Source organism: Calonectris borealis, chromosome 1, assembly GCF_964195595.1.
Source record: "Calonectris borealis chromosome 1, bCalBor7.hap1.2, whole genome shotgun sequence".
Classification (NCBI taxonomy): Eukaryota; Metazoa; Chordata; class Aves; order Procellariiformes; family Procellariidae; genus Calonectris; species Calonectris borealis.
Window position 1 is genome coordinate 160,249,637 of NC_134312.1, and position 21,097 is coordinate 160,270,733.

General features: G+C 38.6%; 1 protein-coding gene across 10 annotated transcripts in view; it reads right to left on the reverse strand.

The window, feature by feature from the left end:
- PCCA (propionyl-CoA carboxylase subunit alpha) overlaps positions 1–21,097 on the reverse strand; it is a 291,279-nt gene that overhangs the window by 122,084 nt on the left and 148,098 nt on the right. For all 10 annotated transcript variants that reach the window (XM_075137806.1, XM_075137817.1, XM_075137809.1 and 7 more), the window contains 2 exons: positions 19,510–19,620; positions 11,502–11,604 (listed from right to left, as the gene is read on the reverse strand). In XM_075137806.1, coding sequence (XP_074993907.1) covers positions 11,502–11,604; positions 19,510–19,620 — 214 coding nt within the window. The remainder of the gene's footprint in view (positions 1–11,501; positions 11,605–19,509; positions 19,621–21,097) is intronic.

A 21,097-nucleotide genomic window follows, 5' to 3' on the forward strand; every position in this document is an offset into this window, starting at 1 on the left:
TCACAACTTTGCCTTCAACCCCAACCCTTCCTTTGTGCTCTCCTGCTCCTGCTGAGGGAATCCACACACGATGACAGCCACGTTCCCTCTAAGCCCAAAGTCTTCTCACCCATATCCAACATAATTTCTCTAAACTGCAAATGACTGCAGCCCCTTCTGGGCCTTCCTGTGTGAAACAAGCTGGCCCCGTCTCTGAAGAGTTGTGTTCCACCCTTTAAGGGCTGTGAACACAACTATTTCTCACAGCAAACCAAATTTTTTAAAGTATGAAACAGAAAAATGCTATCAGCTCTCACTACCCCTTGCTTCTGGGAAGACACATATGAATGACTGAAAGCTGAGGAAGTTGAAGAGAGTTGTGGAATGGTGCTGCAATACCCGACATAAGGAGACTGAAGATTAAATGGCCACAAGACTACCAGGATTTTGGAAATCACTGGAACAGAGATTCACTCTATTCACTCAGAAGGGTTCACTTAAAATAGGCGTTACAACTTGGGAAAAGGAAGCCTGTAGTAGAGGCAGACATGCAATGCCCGAGATCAAAGAGTGGAAAAATCACAGCTAATAGAGGAATAAGGTGGACTTAATGTTAGTAAACATCTTAAAATTATTGTGATTTGCCCGAGGATACAAGTAACAAGAAAAAAGGATTTGTTGCAAGGGGGTGTGGGAAAAATGTAGGATTTAGAAGAGAAGTGCTCTCACTAGTTCAAGGAAATGAACAGAGAAAAGCTGTTTATTTATGGCGTCTCCCTTGTCTAAGGACATTAAGGGCTGGATGCACCCAGCTTTAAATTTCAGTATCTGGTAGAAAAATGGGCAGCAGCACCTGGAGAAAATTATTACTGTGTGAGCAAGGTGTATCAGATCACCACCCATGGCAGAGAGAGGAGTCTCAGAAACACATAGCACAACACTGGCGTAAAGACAGAAGCTTAAAGCCTCGGAAGGATAAAATTTAACAAATACCCCAGATTTTTTGAGGTGCTTTTTAAATCTGGAATTCAATAGGCAAGTAAGTTATTTGTATCGTCACACTACTAACTGCAGCAAGACTAATTTTACTAAGCACCACAGAAAGACAGGATAAAGACCTGTCATCATCTCCTTTCTAAGTCAATAGGTAAACATCCCTGGTTTCAAAAGAACAGGGTCCTGCGCTGTTCTTTCCTGCCCAGTCTTTCTCACACTATGGGCTTTGAAGATACATGTTAAAGGGAAGCCACAGCCAAAACAAACTCCAAGCACCACATCTAATTACACAGAGAAGTAAACCACTAAAGAATGGTCTGTGAAAGATATTAAAGAATCATCCATAATCAGAAAAGGAAAAGTCATCTGAGCAGTCTCAGCACAGGTCCAGGGAAAAAAATATCCAGTCCTCTGAATACTTAATTTGAGCCAACAAAAATCAGGATATTTTTTATTTAAGGCACCATCTATCTCAAGTATCCCATCTGAAATATGACAACATATCCATGTAGTTTTTCTTTTAAGATTCACAACACCACCAGTTATGAAGACAAAAATATACAGCACTACCTTAAAAGTAGGTAGCAGATAGCTGATTTTGAGTTGTGCAAGTCTCGGGCACGAGATTTAACTCCAAGATAGTGGAGTTAAATAGCGGCACAATTAGCAATGTTACCTCCCAAATACTTCTCCCATTAGACTTAGACAAATCTACATTGTCGCAGAGCAACAAATGGGCCTGTGGTCTTATATATTAAGAAATGAAAAAATGTTCTTTTTTTTATTATCACTTGGTAATGCACATACCAGGAAATGTCTTATCAAGAAAGTGAAGAAAGAGCTCTCCAAGACTTCTGAGAGAAAGGCAGGACTCATTCTTCTCGTGAAAATGTTTCTTCACTATTTTCACTTACACACACACACAAAAACTATACAAAAGTGACCCACTTCTCTAAAAGTTGAAAAGAAAGAAGCCTTAGCTCAATCTTACATGTTTACACTTTTAATCTTACCCTTAAACAAGACTGAATTGAGCGTAACCACACTGAAGGTCAGCTTCTATACTGGCATATCAAATTTCAAGCCAACAGCTCTTTTATTTAAAATATGTTAGATAAAAAGGTAATATGCTCTCTGTAAGAGTTCCCTCGAGGTTAGAAGAGCCAATAAATTAACTGTTACCATATGTTTGGCTCCTTTTGGCAAAATTCAGTAACAAAACACTGCCAAACCTCTTTTGGCAGGTAATAATATTTGGTAGCTTATAGTACAACTCGGGAAAAAAGGAAACTGGACAGAAAGCTTGGAAGTTAATAGAAGAAACAGCATTTCTATCCTTGTACAGTTAGCTATATGCCGTTGAAAGAAAAATTCTAACAAAGTCAACTCTATGGGTCTGAGCTATAATAAGCAGCTGTCTCCTCAAAAAGAGCTGTATCAAATGCAAACCCAAACACTCCAGCTAATGCAGTGACGCAAATAATCTGCATCTGTTTTTTTAAACAATGCTAGATATGTATGATCTATTCTGCAAATGAGAAGCTTTGTAAAATTAGTGTTCCAAAGTGTTAAAATGAATATTATTGGTGCTTTCATTATAGTGGGTTTATTTCATTATAAATGAGCAAAGTCTGGGCTTATTTGCAATGCCGTGTTCTTAAGTTTCACTTATGTTTTTTTCCACATCTTTTATATCTACATAATTGAGAATAGAACATGACAGATAAAAAGCCTTTAACACTACACCTCTAATTATAATTATAGACATAGGATATGAAATTCTGGGTATTTTAAGGACACCTATTACAGACTTTTTTTAAATTCCAGCTAAACAGGTGGGGGCAAACCTAGCTGGTCCTATTCCTTTACCAACACAAGCAGGACTTGTTCTGTAAGGTCACAGTTATAGGAAATCAATGCTTTTTCAGATATGAAAATATTAATTTCATTTTATTTTTGTAATCATCTATGATAACATACTCTAAATTCGTTATTATTCTCATTTCCAATAAAATGAATATAGCCTGTTGTTCATGCCATGATGGTTTGCATGTACTTAAAAAAAAACGTATTTCTTTAATCAATTGCATCATCCCATTAAATTCTAGTTTTTATGCATATAAATCACTTGCTATTCAGCTTACAGTTCCACACACACATCTGGCAAGCAGTTTGAAGCAGGTTGACAGGTATAGGCCAGACATTTCACTTCTTGAAGTCATGTTACTGCATGGTTAATCCTATATTTGCATTAATTTGATTACAAGCACTTACAGGTAAAAGTAATCCTAAAGTGTAGGTCTGAAGATTATAATATCAGCTTCTGGAAGGTTTTTCCAGAAGAAAAATATTTTTGCTATTCTACGGATGCTTGCCTCATTCAGCCATTTGGGATTTTATTAATAATCTTCTCATTACTGTATTCATCTTCTGATTTCTTATTTTTTATTTTAAGTAAGGCAATTTCTGTGAAGACTTGACACTGAAATCAGAGACTTCATTACCCTGCAAAATATATCCCCAGTTCAAAGTATTTAAGAGGGTTAAACAAAATGCAAACATTTAATGCAACATTAAGCATGTGAAATAAAAACTTGATTGCCTAAAGAAAGCATGCTATGCTGTTACCCTGGTGACAGGTTAAAAAAGGATTGTGAGCTGAATGGCTGTATGATATGAAATTAAAATGTTTCACATTGAACAATCCAAAATGAATTGGGAAAGGTTAGAGCAGAGGAGAGAGAAATCAATTCTCCAATGGCAATGGTGAATGGAAGCGAAGTCTGAATAGGATTTGCCAGTGGGGTGCAACAGCTGCCAAATATCCTGCAGCCAAAGAATTACAATAATACTGATGAAGTGTGCAAGAGCTTTTGGAATCATTGCAGGGAACAGAGAAATACTCCTACAATAATGAGGCCATTCTGTGTCCCATCCCACTTTCGCAGTTGAATCAAAGGAAAAAGAAATGGTTGAAAATTGTAATACTCAATAACAAAGGTATAAATGAATTATCTATCCCTTCAATCAATATTTTATATTTAACTACAGCCTTTGTGAACCATGAATGAAGCAAGCATGCTAAAGAATGGACAAATCAAGACACATACGTGTAAAAGTATGCAGACAATATTGAATGAGATACTTTTCCTTCCCATATATTTTGTGGCAACATTTCTACAGCAACAGCATCCAGAATAAGCTATACACTACACAAACAGCAGGACACAACCAGTGCCTCAAGGAACTTCACAAGGTAAGGTCCTGATGTTCATGCTTATCTTTTTTATGTTAATAATCCTAGGAAAGAACATCAGCAAAACTTCTCACATGAATGCAGTTACACATGCATTTACTAAGCTTAGAGTCCCTCAAAGTCCAGAAAAACTTTGCCCTTCCTTAAAAATCTCCAACAGAACTTAATTTCTGCCCTTCAAAACTCCAAAAAAAAAATACAGATGGAGAGGAAAAACTATGCTAAAAATAGTTGAAAAATCACCAGGGAGCACATGGAGATTAGCACGCACCTTGTTAGTTCTACGGTTTCATGCATACACTTTTTACACACAGACAAATATTAAAGAACAGATTTAGGAGGTGTAAACCTGCATGACAGGAAAGAATTGTTGGGGTTATACAAGGGATCAAAGTAAAGGAAAGAGAGAGAGGTCTTGTGGTAAAGAGAGGATCCAGCAGAAGAAGAGGTCATAAGCAAAGCATGGATGAGAAAGTGAGCAGATTCACAACTAAAAAGGGACAGGAATACAGCAGCACAACAGAAAACATTCACACATGTATAATATGTAAATTCAAGTTTCAACATTCAGTGTACAGTAGCCACAGAAGCTAAAAAGCTCCTACAGCAGCTGCTGTTTTCCCAGCAGACATGGTGAAAATAAAAAATAAACATAGGGACTTCACCAGGTCCATTTACTTTAGCAAATGGCTTTCCCACCAGCAATCACCTCAGCAAGATGCGTGCCACTGCTTTAGGGATCTTCCCAAAAGGTGCTCAGCAAGGTTCAAACTTTTCATAATGATTATCTTCATAATGATTTCATAATGGTTATCAACTCTAAAGACTGAGCAAGCATGGCTTCCTGAGTGTCCAGGACACCTTTTTCCCTACATTTTCCCTTATTTCCGTGATAAGCAACTGAACAATGTAGAAGGGTAAATAATACCAGATTTTAAAGACAGCTAGAATATTATATAGGGCAGCTGGTTTAGCAGTGATTAAGCAAGACTATAAAAAAAAAAAAAATTGGGTAATTATTTATGAGAGGTCAAAAGAACAACACTAAGTAACACCTGAAGAGACAAGAGAGGGTTGTCACAATCAGAAGAGCCCATGATAAACAAGGATATTACAAGGAAAAAGGAAAAACGGAGTCTTAACTTGCTACTCTATGGGGAAAGAAAAAAACACACAGTGGAATAATGGTCTGAAGCTGCAGTAGTTACATAAACATATCGAGGACTTTCAAAGACGTAACAGTAAATCATTAAAAGAATGCTTGACTTGTTGACCAGGGACCAGAACAGTAAGGATAAGACAGTGTTATTTTCATGAGCTAAGGATGACTGCATAACTCCAGAAGAGGGAATGAAGAAAGCCACAAGTGGGCTGGACTTAGTCATCCTTAGCAAACAAAAACAGTGTGTTTTATCTTTGTATCACACTAGAGTATTTGTAGGGTAATGTAAAGCATAAATATTTAGCTGTACTTGCAGTAACTGTTCATGTTATTACTCTGGTTCTAGTGGGGAGAAAAATAAAAATCACGTAATGCAACTGATACAATTCAGCGGTGCCTGTGACTGTGCTGCAAGTAAGAACACTCCTTCTTTCGAAGTGGCCAGTTCAGATTACTCCAGGGAATTTTCCTGACATATCCTCCTCCTTCTTAAAATTAATGTAACATAACCTTATTTTGTGCTGCTCCAACAGTGCAAGGGCACCAGAAAGCTCTCCTGTTGGGCAGCTGACCATCCTTCCATATGGGGAAGTCCTAGGCTGGCAAAGAGCTGGCTCCATCCCAGACTCCAGCTGGGTAATAGGTGCAGTCCATGTGAAAGCAAGCATGCCTGAGAGGTGCAGGGCTCCACTGCTCTCTGAGCAGTTCCCTCGCTGTCCTAATCGCCTGCTTTGCCTTGCCATTGCACATCCAAACCATCAATACTAAGTGTACCTGAGGGTTTACATCAATATATCTGTACCAAATCAACCTAGACACAAACCTACAATAACACATTAAATAAAAAGCTAAATATATCCATTTCTCTTCTTGCAGTTCACCAGTCTGCAGTTCACCAGTTCACCACCTACTGCACTGGACCCCTGGATTTTCAGAATTTTAAAACATATAAAAATTCAGCCCAGCTATTTCAAAACTTGACAAAAACTTGCTTGTATTTTATCTGTAATTTCTCACTACACACTTATCCTTCCTGTGAAAGTATTATTTTATGCTTAGAAAGCATCATCCATTTTAGGTCTCAAAATACTTTCTACATGTTGATAAGTAAGTATTTACAAAACATCAATAATGTAGTAAAGTGTTAAAGCCATTTTGTCTTTTTGTAAACTGAGGTCCAATCCAACTGACTTCTCTAAGGTCCCATAAGAACAGTTAGGAGTTTAACTCAAGACTCCCTAATCCCAGTCTTCTATAATAAAAACACACGAGCAAGAAAAACGTTTAGGTTTTTTGCTAGCAATATAAAACATTTTCCAGTGTGTTACCATCTTTTTGCATGTAGTATCAGGTAATATGGGCATGCAGCCTCACTGTTTTTTTCCAAGTCATAAATGATGAAAGGGTAAAACCCATAGAAAAATTAGGAAAATACACTCAGCAGCCAACACAAGCAACACATAGGAAGTGCTGTAGGCAATTGGGTTTAGAAGTATAAACATCACATTAGTAGACCCATGAGATAGCATGATGTAGCCACACCTGGGGAGTCACTCTCCTATTCCCCTCCCAACCCACTAATGAAAACAAGTCTGAAGCCAAAATGTGAAGATTCAACTGTACAACATAATTTTTGGTCTCAAAGGCTAACTACATCAAACAGACGTAAAATAAGCTGGATTGACTTCAGCCAAAATATGTTTCCACTTGAAACAAGATCGAGGTCTGTCTAGAAGACCTTGGGATTTTACTAGATGCTGTAAATCTGTTCAGCAGCTGTGGGTGGCACCAGCTTCACAATAAACTGGACTATGGAATAAGTAGGAAAAGTCCTAGGTAAAATAACTGAAAGCTGAACAATGAAAAAGTCATCAATCATTCATGGCTCTTTCCTGTAGGAAACATGTGCCCCTATTATCTGGATATCACGGTGAAATATTCACATTAGTATCTGGCTCACAAAATACCAAGCATTTTCATTAGCTAATTATTTTAAACAAAACAAAAAAAAACAACCCACAAAACACCCCACAACAACCTTTTTCCCAAGAAAACTGGTTAAATAACAACCAGTTAAATTAAAAAAAAAAAAAAAAAAAACAGAAGATGCTCTAAATATTAGATTGCATAACAAAAAGTAAATGTCTATATTCCTGTAACTCTGAGCATGCACAGGTCTCCAGCAGCTGATCTAGCTAAAGGTTGGCAAATTAATCCTAGGAGACTTGGTGAGGCCAGGGGCACATAGCAATGCAGATAGTGGAAACTCACCTGCAGGTGCTCCACCCAAATCATAATACAATTTATTCTAACACAGGAAAGGCAAATCAGCCTTCAGCTTGTGGCCTATATTGACTTCAACAAACTACTGCAACAAAGAATCCCACTACAGGGGTCACATCTAATTGAAACTAGCTGAAGAAAGTTGGGTGTTTGATCCTAATGAGGCAATAGATCGCTGATCATCAGAGCGCATTTCAGCAAGAACCTTACAGTTGATTCAGTCACCCAGGGGACTGCAAAATGCGTATTTTCCAGTCACGTCCCTGCAAATATCATCGACTGTAGAGGAGAACCCCCCTCATGAGGCTGCTGTGGCACAGAGCTAAGACCCACCTCTGCATCCCTTTTACGAGCCATCCTCTGCTCATCTCTTCCTCCTTGCTACACATTCCCACCCTCCTAATTCTTGCAGAATAATTTCTCATGTCATGAGTACTTAACCTGGTTCTGTCAGAATGATCTAAAGTATTACTATCTGTTTCTAGGCTAATATGGGTCATTTTAGCAGAACCAGAGTAGAACGCAACGACACACAAAATCGCACCTGCATACCTGGAGGAGGAAGAGGGAAAAGGCAGAGACCAAGGTAGAAGCAGGCTGGGACAACTACTCCTTGATCTGGCTCAGCTCCATTTCATCTGATCACAGTCTCAGTAGCACTGCTAGTGAAAGTTGGAGCTCCTGTGAAGACTTCCAAGCATGGTTCTTTCTATCTATCTAGCTGGCTAGAATAACAATCCTTGAGCTTGGGTTGAATAAATCATGGGGGGGGAAAAGGGAACTCGAAATACCCCTGCAGTTGTGAAAAGAATGCATATTATACATATGGCTCCCAAAAGGGAAAATAAAACAAACCAAACCCAAAGATAAGCATATAACTCAAGTTCAGCAAAAAATTGTCTATTTGGCAGCTGTGACAAGTTTAGAAGAAATAATGCATGATTTCAAAATACTACTTCTCAGTGCAATTCCTCACACAAAAATTCCTCAATTGCTTTCAGTGCCTGCAAAAGAAAAAAATGCTGTCAACATAAATAGTGCCAGAGAGCTGAAATTTTGAAGATGATCATCAACACGGCAACGTAGTTTTCCAAACCATCAGGAGAATGTTATGGATCAACTCTGGAACGTGCAGTCTGTCTAATCCGCTTACATCCTCCAACATGGATTTAAAATTCACACAGATTCCAAATGCCCAATTCTGCCACAGTGAAGCGCATCCAAGATTACAACTGGCCTTTTTGATTTGTTGCCAGTAGCACAAGTTCCTACTCCACACTTCTTATTTACTAGTATTTTTCAAACAGATCGCAGTCATACCGATAAAGATGTGCTTTCTATGGCCACAATCCTGCTCCCTAAAAAGTACCCATGACATGGAACACCTCCAAAAAGTCAGATGCAGTTTGGGTAAGTTAAGGAGATGCCTTGAGGGATCCTTGATGGGACTGCAGTAACTTGTGTGCTCCACAGTCCTCAGTCCCCTCTAGAGGGAGTCCACTAGCTGCTCTAAGGAGTGGAGAACTCTGCCCAGGACACTGCACAATCCTTTGACCTCATTCTGCCTTTGTTTCTTTGACTCTTCCTCTGAAGGAACTGCATGATTTTGGGGAAGGGGTATCATTATCAGGTTTGGATTTCTTCAGAAGTTACATACCAGTAAGCCTTCTGCATTAACCTTGTCCTTATTTGGCCTCAAACAGGCAGCTTTACTATCACTAAGACAAGTAGATCTAACAATATACGTGGATTGAAACAATGACCTATTCACTAAGAACCACACTCAGATGCCACTTTGAGAAAAATTTAAGGCTCAACTTCTGAAGGATTCATTCCAGAGCTGCATATGTCACAACAGACAGAAAAGATCATCCTTTGAAAGCTGAGCTAAACGTAAGTACACCCCATCATGGCAGAAGAAAGTGATCTTCCCTGTACTGAAAAGATTTGTTAGCTGCATCATTTAAAATCTGAAAAAATCAGACCTTAATCTAATCTTACCAACCACAAACTTCATGTGGTCAGACTCCGCTGCCTTCTCTGCTCATGCTGGAATGGAGGAAGCTAAGTTAGGAGGACTCAAAAAATAAGCTAATTTTTCTTCAAAGCAGGAGTGTATTTGTTTCCCTGATGCAGCACAAAGAGATGAATGACCATGCCTAACTGCTCAATGCAATACTTTGTTTACATATTTGACGTCTCAGAATAGTTGTATGTATCTTTTTTTATTAAGATACACAGATATCTAGTACTGAAAGAAAATACTTGCAATAGAAAGAAAACATTAAAAGATTCTCCAGCAATTGGACTCCTTTTCTTTTCTTTTCTTGTTAGCAAATAAGAACATTTTACAGGCCAGAGGAAAAAAATCTCAAATCAGAGCAGGGAATGCAACAGCAGTTTGAGAATCACTACTTAAATCAACAATTCCTATCCTTACTCTATGTACAAAGTAATCCATTACTTCTCTATAGCAGTACCAGATTACTTAACTTCCTATGCCGGCCAACAAAAACTACAATCGAGGCTCCTCCTCATTTTCCCTCATTCATCTTTTATTTAGGGAAGAGTGGCCTTAGAGTGTCTGTTCTTCTCCTTATGCCATTTGCTATGGAGGATATAACTTGTGGAAGGAAATAAAAAGGTGCTTTACTTTCCCCTATAGGTGCATAAGGCAAGCAATGACCGAGCCCTGCATATGCTATATATTACAAGGCCATTATGCTTGCTCCAAGTGTCTCTTTCTTTTTTTCTTTTTTTTTTCTGGGGTTTTTTTTTTTTTGGTTTGGTTTTTTTTTTTTTAAACACCATATGGTACTATTTATCTTTGTGGGTACAAATAAAAATAAAGACTGCTTGAAACCACATTTGATTTATTCCTGACCACTGTAAAATCAGTTATAGGATACACTGTCAAACCACTGGCATGGAATGTGAATAACGTCTATCCTGCATTCTGACTTCCCGCTCTCTCACACAAACACACACACGCAACTACCTTGAAGAATGTGAGGCAAGAAGAAAGAGTCATGCTGAAGTTTGAATTCACTGTATGCAGCTGTTGCAAACACCAACTACCCAAGCAAGGTTCACAAATTCAATTGTTCAAATAGAAGGTCTCAAGGCATTGACAATGATGGGCTGGAGGACAATGAAAGCTAGAAATATCCCAGAGGAAAAAAGCATACTGTTCCAAAAAGCCGAAGAAGTGAATTAGTATTTTGACACAAGGTACTGCAATGGCCGGCCAATTAACAGTACTACCTAGGTTACTAGCAGCTACTATCCAAAAGAATGAGGGAGTGGGGGAACAAAAGCACCAAAAAACATACTTAAAGCAAGGTGCTGACTCTTCTAGCATTTACCAGTTAGGTTTTCAGAATTAGACCCTAAACTATTAAGGTTCTTCATCAAGGTAGCAAATTACTCATGAATCCACAATATTTTAAAGCTCTGTAGCTGAATATTCATATTATCCCAAAGTACTTAGATCGCTTCAAATGGGCACATGGGAAATTTGTGATGCTCAATTTGTGGTTAGTTACTAATGCAGCAACATTTTGCATTAATGAAACTCCTGATGTGCATTAATTACTGTACTGGCTTGTAACACATTTTTGTGCCTATTAGTTTGCTAATATGCAGAATAAAAATAATCATGTATGACTTGTGTGAGTAGGGAAATGTAAGCCACAGCCCATTTGAATTTAGAAAAAACAGACTATATTAAGAAACCATGCAGTTTCTCACCAGTGTGTCTCGTGCATGAGAAGATGCCATTAACAAAACGCATCAGCACATCTGAGTTCCTAGAAATGAACCTACCTTGGAGTCCCTAGAAATCGCTGTGATCTCCGTTGTTCAGCCACATACAAAGACGCTGCTGTTGCCAGTAATTCTCTTCTTTCAAGATCTGTCAACTTGTGTCCTAGTTTTCAAAAAGCAGTTAAAAAAAATTAGATACCAGAGACCAACACAGACGTAAAAAGTAACAACTATTAGTGAAAACACTGTTCAGTCCTTATACATGAAATCTAGATTTTTTTCCCCTAAATTAAGATGAGGTTCAGCATAGCAGACGCTCTGAGTTTCAGAGTTTAAATTGCATGTTTTCATACAGATCAGCCCTACTGCTAACACTGGTATCTCTGTTGAAAACAATTTGACAACTGAAAGAAAAAGAACTGAACGATGCTGCAGCATCTTGTTTTCGTTATTGAAATGTCACTGGTTGACATATTGTGCCTCATGCTGGTAAGGAATCCATCTGTACATTAGGACTTACTCAAAATATACAGCATTCTTTCTCAGTACTTTATCTTGCAAAGGCTACAGATCTTCCAGGCAAAAGAGATAACACAACAATATAAACCCCAGAAATAAATGTGGATAAAACTATTTGTCAGCCCTAGGTCCCTTTGTGTAATCATCAGTTTGTGATAATGAAGTCAAAGTCATGTTTGGCACTTCTTAAACAGAAAATGGCTCAAAGTAGCCTACAATCTGAAGGCAGGCAAGCTAATAAAGGTTTGGACAAAAAGGTGGAAACCAGGTCGATTGGAAGCAGGTTTTCTCCCAACCTGGCCTTGTTCCAGAAAGTGAAGTTAACTAGAAATTCAATTGTCCATTCAGCAGGCTAAAAGACAGAGCACAGTGACAGAACTTTGCCTGTCAGAACCTTTAGGTCAGAAACCACACAACACAGATTTGGTATGAGAAGCTGGCAAATAGGTGGCCAAGACTGGCATTACCAGAAAAGAAGAACAGTCAAAACTGAAGTGAGAGGGAGCAAAAGGACAAGTAAAGTAGTCGGTCCATAAGGCAATGGCAGGAAGTCAAAGCTGACATAGAAGAGGACAAGCAGTGCAAAGATGAATTGTCATGGAGAAAAAGAGGCAAACTTTATCCTCAGGAGAGAGATTTCGCACAGATGAAAGCAAGGGCGTTTCAAAAGCCAGAGGAGAGGAAAAGGCAATAAAGTTAAACAAAAAGATAAAGGTAAGACTGAAAGATTTAGCTGAATGCAGTTACGACAGAGGTCTCAAAAAGTGCTTTATGCAGCTGCTGTCTGCCTCAGCAGACCTTCATGTGTATGTATCACAGCAAATGCCATCATCCATGGCAAGTACACATTCACATGAAGGGATGGGGGAAGAAGTGGGGAAGGGGTTCAGAAGGCTGTATCTCCCTGAGCAACTCTGCTCAATGGGGCACGTTTGCTTCCAGTCCTGCAGCAGAGAAACAGCTACACAGTTCCTTTCTACACCTCTACTCTCCCATCGCCTCAGCACTACTGCATGTAATGTTAACTCACATTCCCTGGTACTGGTCACTAGCGAGTGATAATTTCTACCCATATCATAAAATAAGACTAACAGGGTTCTCAGGAAAACCCAGAATGGAGACCTCTGAAAAGGACTGGAGCAGACTTTACAGTAACAAGTGCACCATTTCAAAACAGGATGTCTTCTGCACAGGACCCGTCCTTCCACTGAGCACATTACATATGGATTGGTAAAGAGGCTGCTTGGAGTCCACTCAGCAATGCAATCATGCCACGGTGATGGAAACACACTCATTACAGTTCCAGCTAACAGTACAAAGGAACTGTCACAGGCCAAAAAATGTAAATTTAAAAATAACAAAAGCCAGCAAATCTGCTTTTTTTTTTTTTTTTTAAATTTATTCCATATTAACATATTCTGGCTACAGATTACTGCAACTTCCATCGTTCAGTGTTTATTATTTTTTATCTGCCTTGAAATGGAAACTGCCTTCACTTTAACAAACGTATGCAAAAATACAAATGTTGAAAGGTTGAGGAACTGGCTTGAGAAACAAACTTGATCTTTCCTTTGCCAGTTACTAGGAAAAATTATTGCAAAACAAAAGTAAAAAAACACTGAACTTTTGTACTATTTGTGTATATATACAAATACATATACATGTATATATAAGCCTTCTATAATTATGCAGTGCAATAACATCAACTATCTGGCTCTGAACTGTGCCAATTTTCCAGTTGTTTACACACAGTGAAGAAGCTCTGAGATCATTTTTCCAAAATGCTGTATCTAAAATTGGTAATTTGTCTACCTGTCTCAGCTAAAGATACATCAAGAAATCCATCCTAAAACCTTCGCTTTTCAGTCACCCTGCCTAACACGCATGACAAGTCCATGTGACCAAAAATGCAAGTTCCCACCTGCTCCAACACACACTGGTACTATCACCTCATATAAAGGAACAAGGTAAAACTAGAAAGATCCCAATTTGAAGGTTTTATTGCATGACCTTCATCTTGGATGAAATCAATAACTGCTTTTGCACTTGCTGTGATGCAAAAACTATTTTCTCCCTGTATCTACAATAAAAATCAAACTCTAAACAGTGAACAAAGGTCAATAATTTGAAACAGGTTAACAGCCGATCAAGAGTTACATTCACCTCTTCATTATCACAAACATGAAAAAAATGTTTATCCACTTTCTCTATTTGTCACTATCTGCATTAGTTGTGGCACAGACATGGCAAGCAGAAAACCCATCATGACTGTAGTATCCAATGTGGGCAATTTGCATCTATTTTCTTAAGTCTCTGAGATAATATAAACTGTTAACAGGAGCATACCAAAATCAGGTTTTGGTCTTTGGCAATGAAGATACAATCCTACCACAGAATGTCCTTGGCATAACTCTGGAGACATACCTCAGAACCTTGATTAAAGGCTGCTTCCTAGGGATGGCAATTTACCTTTATTATACAGGACAGACTGCCTTAGTTCTCTGAACTCCAGCCCCATATCCCTTGCCTTCTGCTCTTGCTCTGCTGCTATGCTCAGCAGAACTTTAGGCAATTTCAAAGTTAAACTTTCAATTACATTACTATATTTGGAAATACACAAATGTGCCAGATAGCGATACTTTTGTTTCACTTCAAGTCTTATTTTACCTTACAAGCTACCCCTCGGGATTTCAATTGGATGTCTTGAGGCATAAGTTAATATTCACCATCAATAAAGATATAATACCACAGCCTTTCACGTTCATCATGCAGAAGATCGATCTGAAAAGTAACAAAGCTACCTCTGGGGCATTTGTCAAAGTGCTGCCTTGATAGGGAGTGAAACGAGTAAGTAGCAAAGGGTCCCCAGCTTTCAACATGGGAAGTTCTGTCATTGCTCTTTCCTACCCTCATCACTGCAGACTCCCGGGCTACACGGAGATTTCACCTCCACCATAAAACGTAAATCAGCTCCCAAATCTCTCTGCTCAACCTGGGATATACTTTTGCATTCTCACTATCATCACTGAACTGAATTATATAAGGTGAACATAAACTGGATTAATGGCTATAAAATTAAGTCACAACTGAAGGAGTGGAAGCACTGTTCATATTATTTAAAACTAGATCGCACGCATCTATTACTACTAAATGACAGAACCCTGGTCAGAAAGAAGACAAGGAAAAAGTATTCTCTCATTTCCCTGATGTTATGATTGCTTAAATCAATATTATCCCAGTATCCCCCAAGCCGAGTCAAAAAGGTTCACGCAATTACTTTACATAACCAACTTCAAATCAAATTACATAAAAGGTCATTTTTCCCATAACAGCCTCATTTGCATTTTGTCCTAGAAATGCGCTTCCTACTATCAATTACAGGAGGAAAAAAAAACCACAAAACAAACAAGCCCTGGTTATGTGTCTGGGTCTGTTACTTAATACTTGAAAAGTGACTGTTTTCTGATTGGGAAGCAAAAAAATTAAAAGCAAAATGGGTAAGATAGAAAGTACAATGCATAATTCAGATCCATACCAATGCAGGAAATGTTTATATCATTCCTAGGTTCTGTTTTGGCTCAAGTTTTCCCCCAATGGATTTTGAAGTTGACCGTTACAGATATTGGCATGTATACCAAGTAGGCTGAGGCAGAAAACAAAGTTGCATGTTATTAGAGATTTTAATTTGTTCCACCCAGATAGTCATGGTAAAAGACAGACAATATTGCCTGCATATGCAATCTCAAACCATTCAGAATAGTGAAGATGTCTCTCAGAAAGCTCATGATCACTTATAAGATGGATGCTATAGCATACAGAAAGAAAACCTCTACTATTTTGAACTATAAAGGGATTAGTGACAGACCAAGAAATGTTTCTTGGCTTCACCTGTCAGAAAGAAGAAAGTCAAGTAAGCTATTTGTTAAGTCAATTTTTATAATCCAGTAGCTTCATAAAATGAAGGCAAAGATTAGATTCCAGTGTGGAGAAGATGAATGGAGTTAACAGCAACCATCCTCTCCCTTCTAACAGTAACACAGCCAGGGGAAGGTGCATTCCTCCCTCCAACTAATAACAAAAGTCTCCAGACTTAAAAGTCATACCTACAGTCCCAATTCACTTAAAAAGCGCTTTCGTTCATAACAGAATCATAGAATGACTGACACTGAAGGGACCTTGGAAGGTCTTTAGTTTATTCACTATGCCCCCCCTCCCCACTGAGCAATTTCAACATCAAGTTCAGACCAGGTTGCTCAGAGGCTTGTGCAGTCAGGTCTTGAAAATCTCCAATTTATGTGTACCTCACTGAAGAGCCTGGCTCTGTCTTCTTGGAAAGCCCCTCAGAGGTATGAGAAGGCTGCCATTAGGTCCACCCTAAGCTTTCTTGTTTCCAGACTAAATAAGCCTGGTTCTCCCACCTCTCCTCATAGGTCCTCTGTTCCAACCCCACCACAACCCTGGTGGCTCTTCACTAGACTTACTGAAGTTTATTGACATCTTTCTTATATGCATGAGAGGGTTAAAACTGGACACAGTATTCCAGGGGTGGTTTAGTAAGTGTTGAGTAAAGTGCAATAATCAATCCCTTCAACCCATACTATTATAACAAACACAATGTATCTAAAAGCCTTCACCTCACAGATACTCTCTGGAGCCAATACACAACTGCAGGAAAGAGAGGTTTCCTCTTTCTCCCCTTCTGTATTAGAAATCAGTTTACATAAAGGATTGTCCATCAGAACTTCTGCTCTTCCTCTCCACCCAAATCAGGCAAACATGCTAGAAGAGGGGCAAGTAATGGATTCTCTTTCCTTCTTCCCTCTGTTTTGGTATGGTTTTTGCAATAACCTCTTGGAAAATGCCTCATTTCTCATTTGCACAGGATGTCTCTCCCAAAGAGATGGACCAAAGCATTTGAGATGTCATTTAATAACAAGGAAGAGCAGACCATTAAAAAAAAAATCTCAGCATTCAAACAGATATCCAGGAAAAGATGGATTAACTGTGAAACAGACTGAACCACAAAGAATGATCCAATGGATAGGATACTAACCTAAGGATCCTTGAGTTTAATTTGTTCTTTGTCAAGGACTCCTCTTAGATCTTTGTGAAAATAGAGGTACTTTCTGTGCCTATAAAATAGGGATAATAGATATTCTATTCCTTTTTCACCAGGCAAGTTAGGAAGTACAGAGGCATCCCACACTGCTTGGAAGCTGGAGAAGGACAGCTCATCTGACAATACTCTATCTAATAGTATGGGCTACTCCTGCATGCTTGGCAAACATTTTTATTCTGTGAGCGAAGTGCTTGGAGGCCACTCTAAGACAGATGTATTTGTGTCATCTGATCTAATCAGTGTTGCTGCACCCACCCTCAGATCCGCACTCCTCCCAAAACATGCATGTGTGCTCAGAGCAATAACCCACTCCAGCTGACCCACTGCCAGCCGCATTCTAGTCATCCATCCCCCATATAGACAACAAAAGGGTATGACAGCAGCTGTTTTCCCACACTAATCATACCCTGAGCAAGGTTAGTTTCAGCACATCAGTATTTTAAAATAACTTGTAATAAACAAACTTTTGTTTTGTTAATGAACACTTACTTTAAAAAAGAGAAGAAAAAGAGTTAAACCCTAATCATCCTGCAATTTGTGGACCAACAAGTAATTAACTGATTATATACAGGTTAACATTGCAATATAAAACAAGAATAAAAGAACAGAACACAAGAGTGCCTTTCCATCGTCAAAAATACAGAGCAAGGGGTCTCCTACTGGGTCAGCAAAACCTGTCCCAGCTTCTTACAAGTGACCAAGGGCCCCAACAGACACATTATTATAAATAAGGGTAGAATGGCTTATGTTTTTATTGTTCCCAGTTGTGTGTGAGGTGAGGCAGCCTTTTCACAACACGGTATAAACATCTTGCATCCTCATCTTTCTCCACCATTCCCTTCTCCCCATTCCCAGCCTGCCATTCACTTTGCACATCTGCTGAAGTTCACCAGATTCCTTCATGAGCTAAGTCAACCCAAGAACTTTCAAGAAACTACCTCAACAAAAGCAACAACAATAAAAAAATGCAGTTTATGGTGGTTTAGGGAACTGAATCCACTGAGGAAAAGGACTGACAAGTCCCAGAACCATCGAAGAGACAGAACATGGGATTCTGTATTAAAGCGTCAGGGAAGGGGGACAGACCAGCTAATCAGCAGCACTGAGCCTTCAGCAGATATCAGAGTACCCTCAAGTCTATGCTGGATGAAAGCCACCTGAGTTACCTAAAGATTAGTGTCATCTTAGCAAAGACAACAAAGGAACATTTGAGCTTCAACCATCACAAGCTTAGTGCCACCTAAGGTGACTAATTCCTATTGCTTTGGTCGCAGTCAAGAGTCAACAACAAGCTGGATGCATTAATCCCACATGTAGGACTGTATCACAGAGTTGCCAACTACATCACGATATGAAGTAGTTCTGTAGATGAATATTCTTTGCACCAAACTCAAACACTGAGTCCTGAGGTAAGAAAAATCTGTTCTGCTCCTTAATGAGACTAGAATCTGGCAAGGTTCCAGTCACGTCCAGTGACTGTCGATCTGGCAGTGTCATCTCCAAAGTGGGATGAGGATTCTGCCACACTGGATTAATGATGAATGGGCGAGGAAAGGAATCTCAATGGGATTCATAAAGGACCCATGAATGATGAGCTATAAACATTGTCTTTTTTTTTTTTTTAAATAAGGAAGAGGTTTTTTTGCCTGATGAATGCCAGCTGAGGTGTGAGGACTGTATAAGAAGGACTGAGTCTCTGACCACACAAATCAAGAAAGCATCTACAGCAGATTGGTTGAGAGAAGACAACCTTTTAAAATTTGATCCTTGTGAAAGGAAACCAATCTACTTGTTTACTTATATTTCTCTACCAACTGTTGTTACACACTTTTGCAACTGAGTTGTTTGGGATGTTGTAAAGAAACATTTGCATTTGTGTTTATGTTAACATAGCGTATGAGTTAACAGTTTCAAGGTGATGCCCATTACTGTGTGTAATGAGTATTACAACCAGGTTACTGAAATAGTCTGATAAAAGGCCAGATCCTCCAGACAATGAATACAAAGGGTGCCAAAGGGCGATTCTAAAGATGCTGCACAAACTCACTGGAGAGGCAATAGTGTTGAGTAAAGAAATTTTATCTTCAGTTAACAGTAGGAGCACTGTTTGTAATGAAGCACAATAGCATGGTAGAGTTGAATTGATGTTTATTTTACATATTTCGTATCACCTACAAATTGTTTTTCTTTACTTAGGAGGTATTTCATTTACTACAAGGACATATTTTGCATTCTTGAAAGTAAAGAAAGTAACTGTGTTAATTATATTATGCATTATTTAAAAACTCTAATCACATGTATGCACAGATGAATTTGAGGAAAAAAAAGTAAAGACTGATTGGGGAACACGCCAGTCTAGAAATATAAAGGAATAATAATCAGAAACACCACCTCTCAAGAAAAAAAGAAACATTCCCAAATGGAACAAACCTTTAAAACCATCAGGATAGACCTCAGGAAGGAATTTAGTGCTGATGTCTCCTTGAACAAAGCGTGGATGGATGATCACTTCTCGCAGTAAAGAAATATTGTGAGCCACACCTGAAAACAAAAAAATCAATACAAAATCAGGTAAACATATTAATCACAAATTACAGTAGGAAACAACTTGTAAAAATATGAGCTCTTACCTTTGTAGAATAAATACTTGTTCACAACCTAGAGACCATAGAACTGATGTAATCAATGAAGATATACCAGTTTTGTTCCACTCCTGCCTCAAGATACCCTCCTTAAACACTCAGTTTAATTAAGAAGTAAACCTTCCAAATTTTCACCTCACCAAGCCTAATTCAAACAGTTAAGTAAATGACAGCAAGCACAACCAAGAGACTTTTGGTTCAGTCCTAGCAGATGCAGGCAAGACCAGAGCCATCTCCTTGAAATGACAGATTAGTCATGACCGTATCAGCCCAATTCCAGTGAACCCTGCCACCTTATATACGCACAGTCCTGTGAAAGATATGTGCCATGTTACACTCCAATCACAGTTATGAAAGATAGTAAAAAGTTCTATCACTTATGTATAATTTTATAACGTTTTTATCATTTGTAAGTCATAAAAGACTCCTGTGGAACTTAGAAAACAAAGAAATCTATTGCTTGCTCTGTATATACCTTTATCCAACCCTGCTTGGCCAATTCTTTTATCAAATGCCCTGTTCCCCCTTTAGCACCGTTCCATGACCCTGCTAGGCATATAGCCCCCACCCCCCCAAAAAAAATTTCTTTAATTAAAAAATTACTTATCATAGAGCCCTTATAGCCACCTTTGTTCTTATATTTTTTTCTGAATTTCTTCATCCCCTTTCATTCCACTTCTTAGCCTGTCTCCTCTCTCTATTTCATATTTTTCTTTCCCTTCTTTTCCCCTGCTTTTTGTGCCAACAAAGAAAGACAACTTCTAACAAACACAATCTAAAGCTACACAGCTCAAAGGATGCTGCCAGTGTCAGTCTGATACTTGCACACAAAACAGTAAGTCCTCTGCCCCTTTCTCTCAGAGAGGAAAGGAATAAACCATATCCAATTTCCAGCGCAGGCTGGAAAAAACATAATCAAGAGTAGATGACAGCACAAGATATGTACTCAGGACAGTTAACACTGGAAAAAGATTGCCTAGGGAAAGATTCTGGAGTCAGTGAAAATGTCTAAAAACAAGTTAAAGAAACACCTGTATCAGGATGCAGATATAGTTGGCATACCTTAGTTCAGGCAGTGGGACTAGATGACTTTCTGAAATCCTTCAAGCTTTATTTTTCTTTGAATTTAACATAGCTGTGTAACTAAGTTCATAACTTAATGCTAAACTGCACTTTGCCAGAACTACTTGCAGTTTAGCACCGAATACGATGGTCATTAAAAGTCATTTCACTAAACTATTAAATACAAAAAAGTCTTTATAGGAGGTGGGAGAGGAAAGGAGGTGCAAAAAAAAAACCCGGAGAAAAAAATCCCAGTATAATTTAAATTATCTTCTGCTTACTGCACTCCAAACAATTTTCAAAGAGAACATACT